General features: G+C 41.5%; 2 protein-coding genes across 6 annotated transcripts in view; one reads left to right on the forward strand and one right to left on the reverse strand.

Annotated features, from left to right (window-relative positions):
- The window catches only part of VEPH1 (ventricular zone expressed PH domain containing 1), a 189,048-nt gene that overhangs the window by 134,325 nt on the left and 41,705 nt on the right, over nt 1–13,018 (reverse strand). For all 5 annotated transcript variants that reach the window (XM_029075215.1, XM_029075193.1, XM_029075201.2 and 2 more), the window contains exon 4: nt 12,612–12,786. In XM_029075215.1, coding sequence (XP_028931048.1) covers nt 12,612–12,786 — 175 coding nt within the window. The remainder of the gene's footprint in view (nt 1–12,611; nt 12,787–13,018) is intronic.
- PTX3 (pentraxin 3) lies at nt 439–5,284 on the forward strand. The gene is made up of 3 exons (XM_007657026.3): nt 439–771; nt 1,472–1,984; nt 4,357–5,284. The coding sequence occupies exons 1-3, from the start codon at nt 540–542 to the stop codon at nt 4,971–4,973; spliced, it is 1,362 nt and encodes a 453-aa protein (XP_007655216.2). The 5' UTR covers nt 439–539; the 3' UTR covers nt 4,974–5,284.

Below are 13,018 nucleotides of genomic sequence, written 5' to 3' on the forward strand. Positions count from 1 at the left end.
AGAGGAATTTCCCCTTTGTTGTTTTACTTTAGAACCATTCTGTGACCTCTGACAGCTCATAGGTGTAAAAATCGACTTGCAAAAAGTGACTTGGGAGAAAGCTTTCCACACTAAAAGGGCTGTAAAACGTTCAAAAAGCACATGAAATGATGAAATGATGGTCTTGCTTTTGCTGCCATGAAAGCAGTGATTTATTCCTTTCCCTATATACCTCAAGCAGACTTCATCCATCAGGGCTACTGATTCACGTCACAGCATCTAATCTCCAAGGGAAAGTTGTAGTGAGTCAGAACAGTTAGAGTTTTCCCCTTCTCTTCCCCCTCCATCCTCCTCCTCCTCCTAATCCAACTACAATAAAACCTTTAGGGTTTTACATTGTGCAACTTTCAAGCCTCCTTTCACCCTTACACCGATCTCCCTCTCCTCCCACCCCCTCCCCGCTACCAAAATAATCAGAGGAACTCTTATTACGGGCAATGCCCGGCATTAGTCACTCATTCACGGGCAGGCTCGCTCAGAGTATTTATTAAGGGCTTTGAATGCTTCTTCCTCAGTCTCTCCCCGCAAGTTGCTTAGGAAACTTTGCCATAGAGAAGCATCTGAGAACTGGGGCAAATAGCCGAAGAGCTTCAACCTCAGAAATGCATCTCCAAATTATTCTGCTCGGGTTTCTATGTTCTACCTTAACGGCTCAGAACAGCGAAGACTATGATCTCATGTACGTGAATCTGGAGAATGAAATCGAACATGAAATTCTTCCCACTGAAGACAGTAAGTATATTTTAGCTATTACTCTGCTCCTTTTTTCAGCCACCAGAGATGTATTCAGGATGTTAAGCACCTATTAATCGCTAAAGGTTCTATTTATTTGCTACAAATTGTAATCGTATTTTAAATACTTAGCAACAATGAAATCTTTCAGGAAAAAAACTATGTATTAAAATGTAACTTGAGTTATTAATGCAGTATTATGAATAAAATGTGTTTGACACCTTAGATCATTTTTACCTTATTTTTAATATGTAGCTTTGGATAGGGTATGGGAACGTTGCTCTACTTAAATTCATTCATTCAATCATTTACTGAGCACTTACTGTGTGCAAAGCACTGTACTAAGTGCTTAAATGTCAAAATTACACACGGGTTCACCTCCTATTCAGTTTACAGAACACAGTTAGATGCAGATGTGACCAAACTTCATGCCAACAGCTTGGCATTCCATTTATTTAGATGAAATCCCAGCTCCACCACTTGTCTGCTGTGTGACCTTGGGCAAGTCACTTCACTTCTTTGCGCCCCAGTTACTTCATCTGGAAAATGGGTGTTGAGACTGTGAGGCCCATGTGGGACCTGATTTGCTTGTATCCATGCCAGGGCTTAGTACAGTGTCTGGCAGCGCTCAACAAATATCATTATTATTATTATCATCATTATTAATAATAAACACCAACATCTGTGTCTTGTCCTCTAGCCCCTTCATGTGACTGCCGAAGAGAACTCACAGAATGGGATAAGCTCTTCGTCATGTTAGAAAATTCACAGATGAGAGAGAGGATGCTGCTTCAGACCACGGATGAAATCCTTAAGGTGGAACTGCAGAGTTTGCGAGATGTGGTGACTCAGCTTCTAGCCAACTCTGTCAGCACATGCACCAAAGCCATTGAGAAAATCACAACACAGGCAGACCGAATGCTCAAAGGAAACGGCGAAGCAGCTCAGGAACTCAGGGTGCCTTCCGACTTGAAACTGGGGAAGATGCTGGAAGAGGTGCTTTTGGTGAGCCACAATATGTCAAACAGACTTAGTCAACTTGAGAATGCTCGGCAGAGAACAGCCGAAGCTGGGGCTCGAGAAACGACGGTTCAGAGGAAGGACAGGGCCAGTGTGGAGAGCATCTTTAACTCAGTGTTACAAGAACTACAACAAACACGAGCTGAATTACAGACAGCAAAAAGATGGGCAGCTCAGCATTTACTGCCAGCAGGTATGTCTGTGTAATCAAAGTCCTCTCTTTACAGCTCATGATCTTAATGCTTTCTTACACAGAGCAGGGGCACCACACAATCACTTAGGACAGCTTAATTTGCACTCATTACTGTGTAAGATAGGCAACAAGCTGACAGATGATTCCACGCAGAGTAAATCAAAACAGCTCCAGTTTCATGCATCCTTCGCTAATCCTGATTGGGAATTAAATGGAATCAGGATTTAAATTTCTGTTGACCTACTTAGAGATTTCCTTGCTCCTTGATGCTGATTCCTATTCTTCATTTATAATTTCAGGCTCAGGAATCATTCTAAATTTCAATTTCAAGTTCACAATTATTTCCTAGCAAGACGTAATTTCTTGGGACTTTTCTTTCAAAATGACTGCTTCTCTTTCTGGTTTTTCTGACTGATAATATCAACAGTCAGCTCTCAAATCTCAGACTTTGGGTGAAATCTGATATCTTCCAGAGGTTAGGAGTAAATATTACCCCATTCCCTGTTGTCCTTCCTGCTACGTTCCACGCTACGACCCTAAGGAAGTAGTGTTGGTTGAACACTGTGGGAGGTATTCTCTTCCTTTGTAGATGTGGGCAACCACTAGAAGCAAAATTCTGACCTGTCAGACCAAATGGGCTATAAAATGAATTGTAAATAATTTTGAGACTTCTTAGAACTGGGGAAAATTTTTCATAGATCAATCTGCTAATTGTATTTGCCATTTTACAAATCGTATCTTCCCCTCTAGACTGTAAGTACCTTGTGGCAGGAATCATGTATGCCAACTCTATTGAGTTTAACCCTCCCAAGGGCTTACCGATGCTCTGCATACAATACGCCCTCAATAAATACCATTGATTGATTGATGTATGAACACTGGAGACCATGGAGAAGCGATTCAATAATCTATAAATATGACATCAAAGTGTCATGATTTATAGTACTGACCATAAGTATAAAATATATTTTAAGTTTTCAAGAAGTTTTAACAGCTGGCTTTGATTCCTCATATGTCTTGGCAGATTGCCCGTCTGGTTCTCTAGAGAATTCCTAATCACACTGTTATAAATCTTCTAGGAAACTGGTTTAAATTCGGCCTACCCTGTGATTGAGCCAAAAAATCTATTAGTTAAATATCGCTTCATGAAAGAAGAATAATAACCTCAAACCCCTCTCCCAAAAAGCCAATGAAAAGCACTGATTTGAAGTTCTAAACAGCCAGACTGTAATAATGTAGCAGCCCAGCCTAGGCGGTGGAATTGTCTCATTTTCCAAAACAAAGAATTAGGACATATTTTAGCTATTTTAGCTTGCTTAAGCAGCACTTGATAATAGTAATAATAATGATAATGATGGTATTTGTTAAACACTTACTATATGCCAGGCACTGTACTAAGTGCAGGGGTAGATACAAGATTATAGGGTTGGATATAGTCCCTGTACTACTTTGGGCTCCCAGTCTCAATTCCCACTTTACAGGTGAGGTATCTGAGACACAGAGAAGTTAAGTGACTTGCGCAGAGTTATACAGCAGACAAGTGGCAGAGCCAGGATTAGAACCTGGGTCCTTCTGACTCCCAAGCCTGTACTGTGACAGAGCTCAACTTGGTCCAGATGTCCTAAACGCTATAGAAAACACAAGTACCCACCCCCACACATACAGACACATGCACTCAACCTTTTCAAAGGCCCTGCATTAATTCATATTCTTTACTCAATTTCAATGAGCAAGCGCTGAAAAAGATCCCAGTTCAATTTAAGTTTGAAATACCAATGTGTAACTTTTTGAGGAATTGTAATCGAATGGTTTAAGCATAGTTTCATATGAAAATAGCACAGAGAGGGGCATGCCTATAAAAACACCTCAAGAAGTATTAATAAAACATCTCACTCATTTAGATTTTCCACCCTTCATCCTGGCTGCTCTACTCACTGACATTCACAAATCAACAAGCGGCATCTCTACTGAATCCCACAGTAAATCGGCTCCCTCACAGAATCTTCTTTCCATTCTATAATATAATTAATAGTAGTGGTATTTGCTAAGCACTGGGATAGATATAAAATCATCAGGTTTGACACAGTCCATGTCCCACATTGGGTCCGCAGTCTAAATGCAAGGGAAAACAGCTACTGAATCCCCATATTGTTGATGAGGAAACTGAGGCCCAGAGAAGTTAAGTGACTTTCCCAAGGCCCCAGATAAGTGGTAAGCCTGAGATTAGAGCTCAGGTCTTCTGATTCCCAGGCCTGTGCCTTTTTCACTAGGTCACCCTGCTTCTGCATCCACTGCAAAGTTCCTCATTTCCAAATTCATTTTGGATGAATTTAAGTTGTTCTAAATTGGTTTTTCTCCTGTTGCTGCTGCAGGTTGTGAAATGGCTATTTTATTTCCGATGCGTTCCAAGAAGATTTTCGGAAGTGTTCATCCCATGGCAGAGATGAAGCTCCGCTCCTTTAGTGCCTGCACTTGGGTCAAAGTGACAGAAGTGTTAAATAAGACTATCTTATTCTCCTATGGCACAAAAAGGAATCCCTATGAAATCCAGCTTTACCTCAGCAATCGGTCTGCGGTACTCACAGTGAACGGTGACCGGAATAAGATCGCTGCCGCTAACGTGACGTCACTGGGAAAATGGACTCACCTGTGTGGCACATGGAGTTCAAAGGAAGGGAGTATGTCACTATGGGTAAATGGGGAAATGGTAATTTCCACCTCAGGAATGGCCACAGACCACATCATTCCAGAGGGGGGAATTCTGCAAATAGGCCAAGAAAAGAATGGTTGCTGCATGGGTGGTGGTTTTGATGAAAGCTTAGCCTTTTCCGGAAGACTCACTGGCTTTAATATCTGGGATAGAGTTCTCAGCCGTGAAGAGATAAAGTCACAGACTCAAGGAGAAGATTCATGTAATATCAGAGGCAATGTTGTTGGGTGGGGAATTACAGAAATTCAGCCTCACGGTGGTGCTCAGTACATTTCCTAATGTTTGAATGTAAAGCCAAAGAATGATATGCCACATTCAAACATTAAATATATGCCAATTATAGGGTCTTTGGACTTCAGTATCTAAATCAAATCCTCCATGAAATGAGGTTAAGAGGGCTGTGGTGTAGAACACTCTTAAGTTACTCTTATTTTTTTTACAAAACATCAAATGAGCAGATTCAGGAAGCAATAGAGGCTGTGATATAAAATCAGGCCACGGTCCTGATTTTATACTATGGTGCTTTCAGATGATAACAATGATAATAACAATAATGATAATAGTGGTATTTGTTAAGCGCTTACTATGTGTCAAGGACTGTTCTAAGCACTGAAGGAGATACAAGCTATTCAGGTTGGACACAGTCCCTGTCCCACGTGGGGCTCACAGTCTTAATCCCCATTTTACAGATGAGGTAACTGAGGCACAGAGAAGTTAAGTGACATGCCCAAGGTCACACAGGAGCAAGCAACAGCTGTGATTAGAACCCAGATCCTTCTGACTCCCAGGTTCATGCTCTAGTCACTAGAGCACACTGCTTCCAGACATGTCTACAGTGAGCTTTCCCATTTCTGATTCCTTGTTTAGAGAATATTCTAGAGAATGTACACAATTATAAAGATAAATGGGATGATGCTGTTTCTTTTGGGAAGTCTGTTGCATGACCAGTGATGAATTTTATACTGAGAGAATCATAAAAATAACAGGTACTGTTTCGGGTTCCTCGTTCCTGGAACGTATACAGTTACAAAGATAAGGTGTTAAAAAACAATATTTATGCAATGGAGTGACTTACATATAAATGTAGTTTATTTCTCATAACCCAAGTTTCTTTTTGAGAAGAGAATTGTATAAGTTATATTGTACATTGATTTTGTAATAATTTTATTGACTATTTTTGTAAAGTCCTTCTGTAAATAAATGTTTTGTCAAACCATCTGATCCTTGAAGAAATTTTATGCTTTCCAATATGATATCTGGAAGGGGTAGCAATGGGGTGAATCCAGATTTTTCTTCCCCCATCTAAGGTAGATATTACTGAGCTAACCATGTTTGATACTTTCAGGTGACCTCTTTGGCTCTTGGTTTGAAAACTGACTTTGTATTGGTAAGAAACAAGAGATAAGAAAATGTGCTACTTTCAAACATACAGTTGTGTTTCAAAGCAGAGCAGAAGGAGCAAATGGAGATTGAGCGGTTTGAAGATAGTTGTCAGGAAGGGAAGAAGAGTGGACTTAGGTGGGGGAGATAGATTTAGAAAGGAGGCGGGAAGTCTCTTGAGAGATGACTGGGGAGCGGTGAAGGAGGATATGGGTGTAGGACTATTCATTCAATGGTATTTATTGAGTGCTTACTATGTGCAGAGCACTGTACTAAGCGCTTGGAATGTACAAATCGGCAACAGATAGAGACAGACCCTGCCCATGGATGAGCTCACAGTCTAATCGGGGGAGACAGACAAAAACAATTGCAATAAATAGAATCAAGGGGATGAACATCTCATTAAAACAATAGCAATAAATAGAAGGGAGTTGGAGAGGTAGAGGGAGATTTGGGAGAGTTCATGTCTAGTGGTTCAAACATTACAAAATGCTAGTGATGATGACAATAACATTTGCTGAGCGCTTTATGGATTGATCCATAAAGTTGCTATGAAGTGGAAATGATGACAACAATTAAAGATGGGCTTACTATGTGTCTAGCACTGCTCTAAAATGCTGCAGTACTACTACTACTAATAATAACTGTGGTATTTGTTAAGCACTTACTATGTCCCAGGCACGGTACTAAGCACTGGGGTGGAAACAAGCAAATCAGGTTGGATACAATTCCTGTTCTATGTGGGGTTCACAGTCTCAACCCTCATTTGACAGATGAGGTAACTGAGGCACAGAGCAGTGAAGCGACTTGCCCAAGGCCACACAACAAACAAGAGGCGGAGGCGGGAGTAATAATGTTGGTATTTGTTAAGCGCTTACTATGTGCAGAGCACTGTTCTAAGCGCTGGGGTAGATACAGGGTAATCAGGTTGTCCCACGTGAGGCTCACAGTCTTAATCCCCATTTTATAGATGAGGTCACTGAGGCACAGAGAAGTGAAGTGACTTGCCACAGTCACACAACTCACAAGTGGCAGATCCGGAATTGAAATCCATGACCTTTGACTCCCAAACCTGGGCTCTTTCCATTGAGCCACGATGCTTCTCTAAGTAGAACCCATGACCTCCTGACTCCCAGGCCCGTGCTCTATCCACTATGCTACACTGCTTCTCCAAGTTAATGAGGTAGTACACTAAATGCTACAGTAGATACAAGTCAATAAGGTAGGACACAGTCCCTGCCTCACATTGGACTCACAGTCTACGTAAGAGGAAGAACAGGTATTAAATCCCCTTTTTCATTCATTCAATAGTATTTATTGAGCGCTTACTATGTGCAGAGCACTGTACTAAGCGCTTGGAATGTACAAATCGGCAACAGATACAGTCCCTGCCCTTTGACGGGCTTACAGTCTAATCGGGGGAGACAGGCAGACAAGAACAATGGCAATAAATACAGTCAAGGGGAAGAACATCTCATGAAAACAATGGCAAATAAATAGAAACAGGGTGATGTACATCTCATTGAACAAAACAAACAAAATAAATAGGGTGATGAAGATATATACAGTCGAGCGGACGAGTACAGTGCTGAGGGGGTGGGACGGGAGAGGGCAAGGAGCAGAGGGAAAGGGGGGAGAAGAGGGTTTAGCTGCGGACAGGTAAAGGGGGAGGGTAGAGGGAGCAGAGGGAAAAAAGGGCGGGGGGCTCAGTCTGGGAAGGCCTCTTGGAGGAGGTGAGCTTTAAGTAGGGATTTGAAGGGGGGAAGAGAATTAGATTTATGGAGGTGAGGAGGGAGGGCGTTCCAGGACCGCGGGAGGACGTGGCCCAGGGGTCGACGGCGGGATAGGCGAGAACGGGGGACGGTGAGGAGGTGGGCGGCAGAGGAGCGGAGCGTGCGGGGTGGGCGGTAGAAAGAGAGAAGGGAGGAGAGGTAGGAAGGGGCAAGGTGATGGAGAGCCTTGAAGCCTAGAGTGAGGAGTTTTTGTTTTGAGCGGAGGTTGATAGGCAACCACTGGAGGTGTTTAAGAAGGGGAGTGACATGCCCAGAACATTTTTGCAGGAAGATGAGCCAGGCAGCGGAGTGAAGAATAGACTGGAGAGGGGCAAGAGAGGAGGAAGGGAGATCAGAGAGAAGGCTGACACAGTAGTCTAGCCGGGATATAACGAGAGCCTGTAGCAGTAAGGTAGCCAATGTCCAGAGAAGTTAGGTGATTTGCCCAAGGTCACCAGGCACGTAAAACCTCCCCAAATGCAAAATGTTGTGGTTTTGGTCATAAATCTCTAAAGAAGTAGGCTCTTCGCTTTGAGGTAACAGGACAAGAAAGCAGATTAACAGTGACCAATTTAGGAAACAAATTCCAGTAAGTTCTTGTTCCAGTTGCACAAGCTCACTGTGCTCCTCCCTATTTCATGGATTCTAAAAGCCATCTGATTATTGGTTTAATTATTAAGCACAGTATATACGCTACAATAATGGTTAACGTAATCAACTTTTAATACAAATAGACTTAAGAATTAAGCATGAAAAGATCTGTTTTTCTTCCTTTGTTACTAAATCTCCCATTAAGCACAAGAGAACTGCTAGGGACAAGGTTTTCATGTAGCCAGTGTTGCCAGGACTGTGGATTGGTAGATCAGACTTTGGCATTTTCTCACCAGGTAGGTGAACGTCACTGTCAGTGGTGTCTTAGAATACGAACGACAAATATATACATACATACACACACACGTACATAAATGTGCATGTGTACGTATGTATATATATTCATTCATTCAATCATATTTACTGAGTACTTACTGTGTGCAAAGCACTGTATTAAGCAGTTGGGAGAGTACAATATAATCATTAACAGAATGAATTTATGCATCTATTAATCCTCACACCAAAGAGCTACAGTTTTATCGACTAAAGCTCTTCTGACACAATATTACTGCCTCCTTAGATTGAAGGCGAGATTCCTGACTGAGACAATATCACTGGTGTATCAATCATTCAAGTATTTATTGAGTGCTTACTGTATTCAGAGCACTGTATCAAGTGCTTGGGAGAGTACAATACAACAGAATTGGCAGGCACATTTCCTGCCCACAATGAGCTTAAAGTCTAGAGGGGGAGACAGAAATTGGTATAAATAAATTACAGATATGTAGAAAAGTGCTGTGGGGCTGGGAGAGGGGATGAATGAAGGGAGCAAGTCAATGAGAGGTGAAAAGGAGTGGAAGAAGAGTAAAAAAGGGCTTAGTTAGGGAAGGCCTCCTGGAAGAGACGTGCCTTTGATAAGGCTTTGAAATAGGGGAGAATAATTATGTGTCAGATATGCACGTCAGAAGATGGAGGGAGCTCCAGGCCAGAGAGTGGATGTGACCAAGAGGTCGGTGGTGAGAGAGATGAGACTGAGGTACAAAGGAGCAAAGTGTGCAGGCTGGGTTAAAGAAGGAGAGTAGCGTGATGAGGTAGGAGGGGGCAAGGTGAATGCTAAGGAGTTTCTGTTTAATGAGGAGGTGGATGGGCAACCACTGAAAGTTCTTGAGGACGGGGAAACATGGACTGAATTTTTTTGTAGAAAAACGGCCCAGGCAACAGAGTGAATTATGGATGGTGAGCCCATCATTGGGCAGGGATTGTCTCTATCTGTTGCCGAATTGTACATTCCCAGCGCTTAGTACAGTGCTCTGCACATAGTAAGCGCTCAATAAATACTATTATTGAATGAATGATTGACTGGAGTAAGGCGAAAGTAGTGTTTTTGACTGTTATAACATTGGATGATCACCAAACTTTCTGTCACTATAAAATAAGGATTAAAACTTGAAGACATCATTTGTGAAGGCCTATAAGTTCACTGGCGTATTGAATTTCATCCTACAGGCCGTCACAGCCTTTATAACCAAATATTGAACATCTTCTCACCATTCTGATTCAAATTACCAGTCTTAACTCTCTTGCAAATGAAAATATTCACTGAAAAGGAGTGACCAAGGGTTAAGGGTCAATAGCTATGGACCGATATATTTTAATATTTCCACTGCATATCTTTGCAATCAAGGGCCTTTGGTTTAAAAACAATAGTTTCTTCTTTTCCAATCGTTCTGTTTGTTCTAATTCACAGCAACATCTGCTGGTGGAATCGTGAAGGTGCAGACGAAGAACAAAGAATTTACACGAACGAGGTCTGTTTTGGTGCTTTTCTATATCAAATTTTGTCTTTATCTCTGAAAATGAAAGGTGGAAATAGAAATCCGACGATTCCACATTTCCAAATGATGTAATTATCGCTCACTGGAGAGTCACAAAGCTTCCTAAAACTTTTTTTTATTAGCCGTAGTAGCGCGTAACAAATACCGTAATTATTATTAGTAGTAGTAGTAGTAGTAGTTGTAACATTTAACAGTTGTGGTATTTAAAAGCCCTTACTACATTCATTCATTCAATCGTATTGATTGAGCGCTTACTGTGTGCAGAGCACTGTACTAACTACTTAGTAGAGCACAACAATAAGCAGAGAGATCCCTGCCCACAATGAGCTTACTATATGCCACGCACTGGGATAGATAGAAGATAATCAAGTTGGATACAATCTCTTTCCCACATGGGGCTCACACCTGAAGGTGGAGGGAGAACAGGTAATTAATTCCCATTTGATAGATAAAAAATTAAGTGATCTGCTCAAGCTCACATAACAAGCAAGTGGCAGAAATGGGATTAGAATCTGGGCCCTGGTTTCCAGGCCTGTGCGGTGATTATTACCTTTTCCTTACAAATGGATGAAAAAAGAAAGCAGAAGATAAGGACGGATGAAGGAAGAAACATAGGAAAGAATAAATCGAGGTCATTTATTTGAGTGATGATTTTTAAAGTAATCATTTCAATGGACCTTCCATGCCTGTTGACTAAAATAAGTAAACATAATCCACAGTCAAAGAAATAAAAAAATCAGCCAAGGACCAAATAAAAATTAATATTTGTCTTTGAATAATTTGGATATTTCATATTTTTTTTCATCTTACAATGTGTTCTGAAGGTTGAGAAACACGGAATCAACCCAATAACCACCTCTAGCTTTTGTTTACACGCATCCTCATTACTTGTATAGACGTACAATCAACTGCACACTCAGATTATTCGTTCTGATTCCACCAACTGTAAATATCTGTAAATGCACTTGATACAGGCTACTGTATTCAGTGGGAATTCAATAAACTCCATTACTACTACTACTATTATTATTGCTTTAACCAACTGGAGAAAGGGAATTTCCAGACATTGAGGCCTTCTACCAAAAATGTCCTTTATCCTTTGATCTCCCATTTGAGCCTAGAGTTAATTAGCAAATGATCTTAGGCTGATTTTGATTTTTTGAAGAAATGTGAGAGATAATAATAATGATTGTGGTATTTATCATTAAGCCCCTTCTTGCAGGCAGGCACTGTTCTAAGTGCTAGGAGGGATAAACGCAAAATTATATTGGAAACAGTTACTGTCCAACGTAGGACTCACAGTCTCAATCCCCATTTTACAGATGAGGTAACTGAGGCACAGAGAAATTAAGTGACTTGCCCAAGGCCACGCAGCAGACAAGTGGCGGAGCCAGAATTAGAACCCTGGTCTTTCTGACGTCTAGGCCCATGCTCTATCCATTAGGCCATGCTGAGCCTCCTAAAAAATGCCTAAAGAGTTACCGTCCCAAATCGTGATAAGTCCAGGAACTTACTACTCATTTATTGAATTATTACAGCTCTTGTCACAACTGGCATATCAGTGAGTTCTTTCAGTGGGAATCAGCACCGTTGAAGACTCACAGAGTAGAGAGCACTCTGTCAGCACTGTACTGAGCACTTGGGAGAATACAAAATGATCCTTGCCCTCAAAGGACTTCCGGTCTACTATTAATAATAATAAGTGTGGCTGTGAGATGCAGCGTGGCTCAGTGGAAAGAGCCCGAACTTGGAAGTCAGAGGTCATGGGTTCGAATCCCGGCTCTGACGTTTGTCAGCTGTGTGATTGTGGACAAGTCACTTAACTTCTCTGTGCCTCGGTTACCTCATCTGTAAAATGGGGATTAACTGTGAGCCTCACGTGGGACAACCTGATTACACTGTATCTACCCCGGCGTTTAGAACAATGCTTTACACATAGTAAGCGTTTAACAAATACCAACATTATTATTATTATTATTAATAATAATAACTGTGGTATTTATTGAGCATTTACTGTGTGCTAGGTACTGTACTAAGCACTAGGGTGGATACAAACTAATCAAGTTGGAAACAGCCCCTGTCCCAAATGGAGCTCTCAGTCTAAATCCCCATTTGACAGATGAGGGAACTGAGGCACGGAGAAGTGAAGTGACTTGCCCAAGGTCACGTGGTGGACAAGTGGCAGAGCCAGAATTAGAATCCATGCTTCTGACTCCCAGGTCCATGCTTAAGGCCCACCCATACTTGGAAAGTTTACTCGGTTCCTTTTTATTTAGAAAAAGAATCATCTTTCATCTAACAATCTCCAATAGACGAAGTTTTGTGTTTTCAGGGCCTACCTTGGAGGATGCTGTTTACTATAGCCTCGGTGTGATCAGCCAGTAGATCCGCTTTGGTGATGGCAGCTAGAGATAGATAACTTGACATGTTTCTGCACAACTCCTTGTTACCTCTCTGGAGGAATTTCACTGCTACGGGGATGGCTAACGCCATCACGGGAGGCCGATTGTAGTTCTGGGAAAATACAAATAAGCACCGAAGTATCAGCATCCGAAGGAAAAACTCAGGGGTTCTCTCCCAGTAGTGTGTTCAAAATGGTAGTCTCCTATAAATCATACTTTAAGGGAGGTTGTATGGAAAAAAGAACGGCTACGGAACAGCTACCAAAAAGGTTGACCAGAAAGTTTTCACTAGAATTTTTTTATCTTCTCAAAAGGGCCATTTTAAGATTCTGGTGCATCTTGTG

This window comes from Ornithorhynchus anatinus, chromosome 1 (genome assembly GCF_004115215.2).
Source record: "Ornithorhynchus anatinus isolate Pmale09 chromosome 1, mOrnAna1.pri.v4, whole genome shotgun sequence".
Taxonomy (NCBI): Eukaryota; Metazoa; Chordata; class Mammalia; order Monotremata; family Ornithorhynchidae; genus Ornithorhynchus; species Ornithorhynchus anatinus.

Bases quoted from the DNA above. Each gene is read 5' to 3' on its own strand.
- PTX3 (XM_007657026.3), top strand. From the start codon at position 540: ATGCTTCTTCCTCAGTCTCTCCCCGCAAGTTGCTTAGGAAACTTTGCC. The intron at 772-1,471 runs GTAAGTATATTT...CTTGTCCTCTAG, and splicing joins AATTCTTCCCACTGAAGACA to CCCCTTCATGTGACTGCCGA. The intron at 1,985-4,356 runs GTATGTCTGTGT...TTGCTGCTGCAG, and splicing joins TCAGCATTTACTGCCAGCAG to GTTGTGAAATGGCTATTTTA.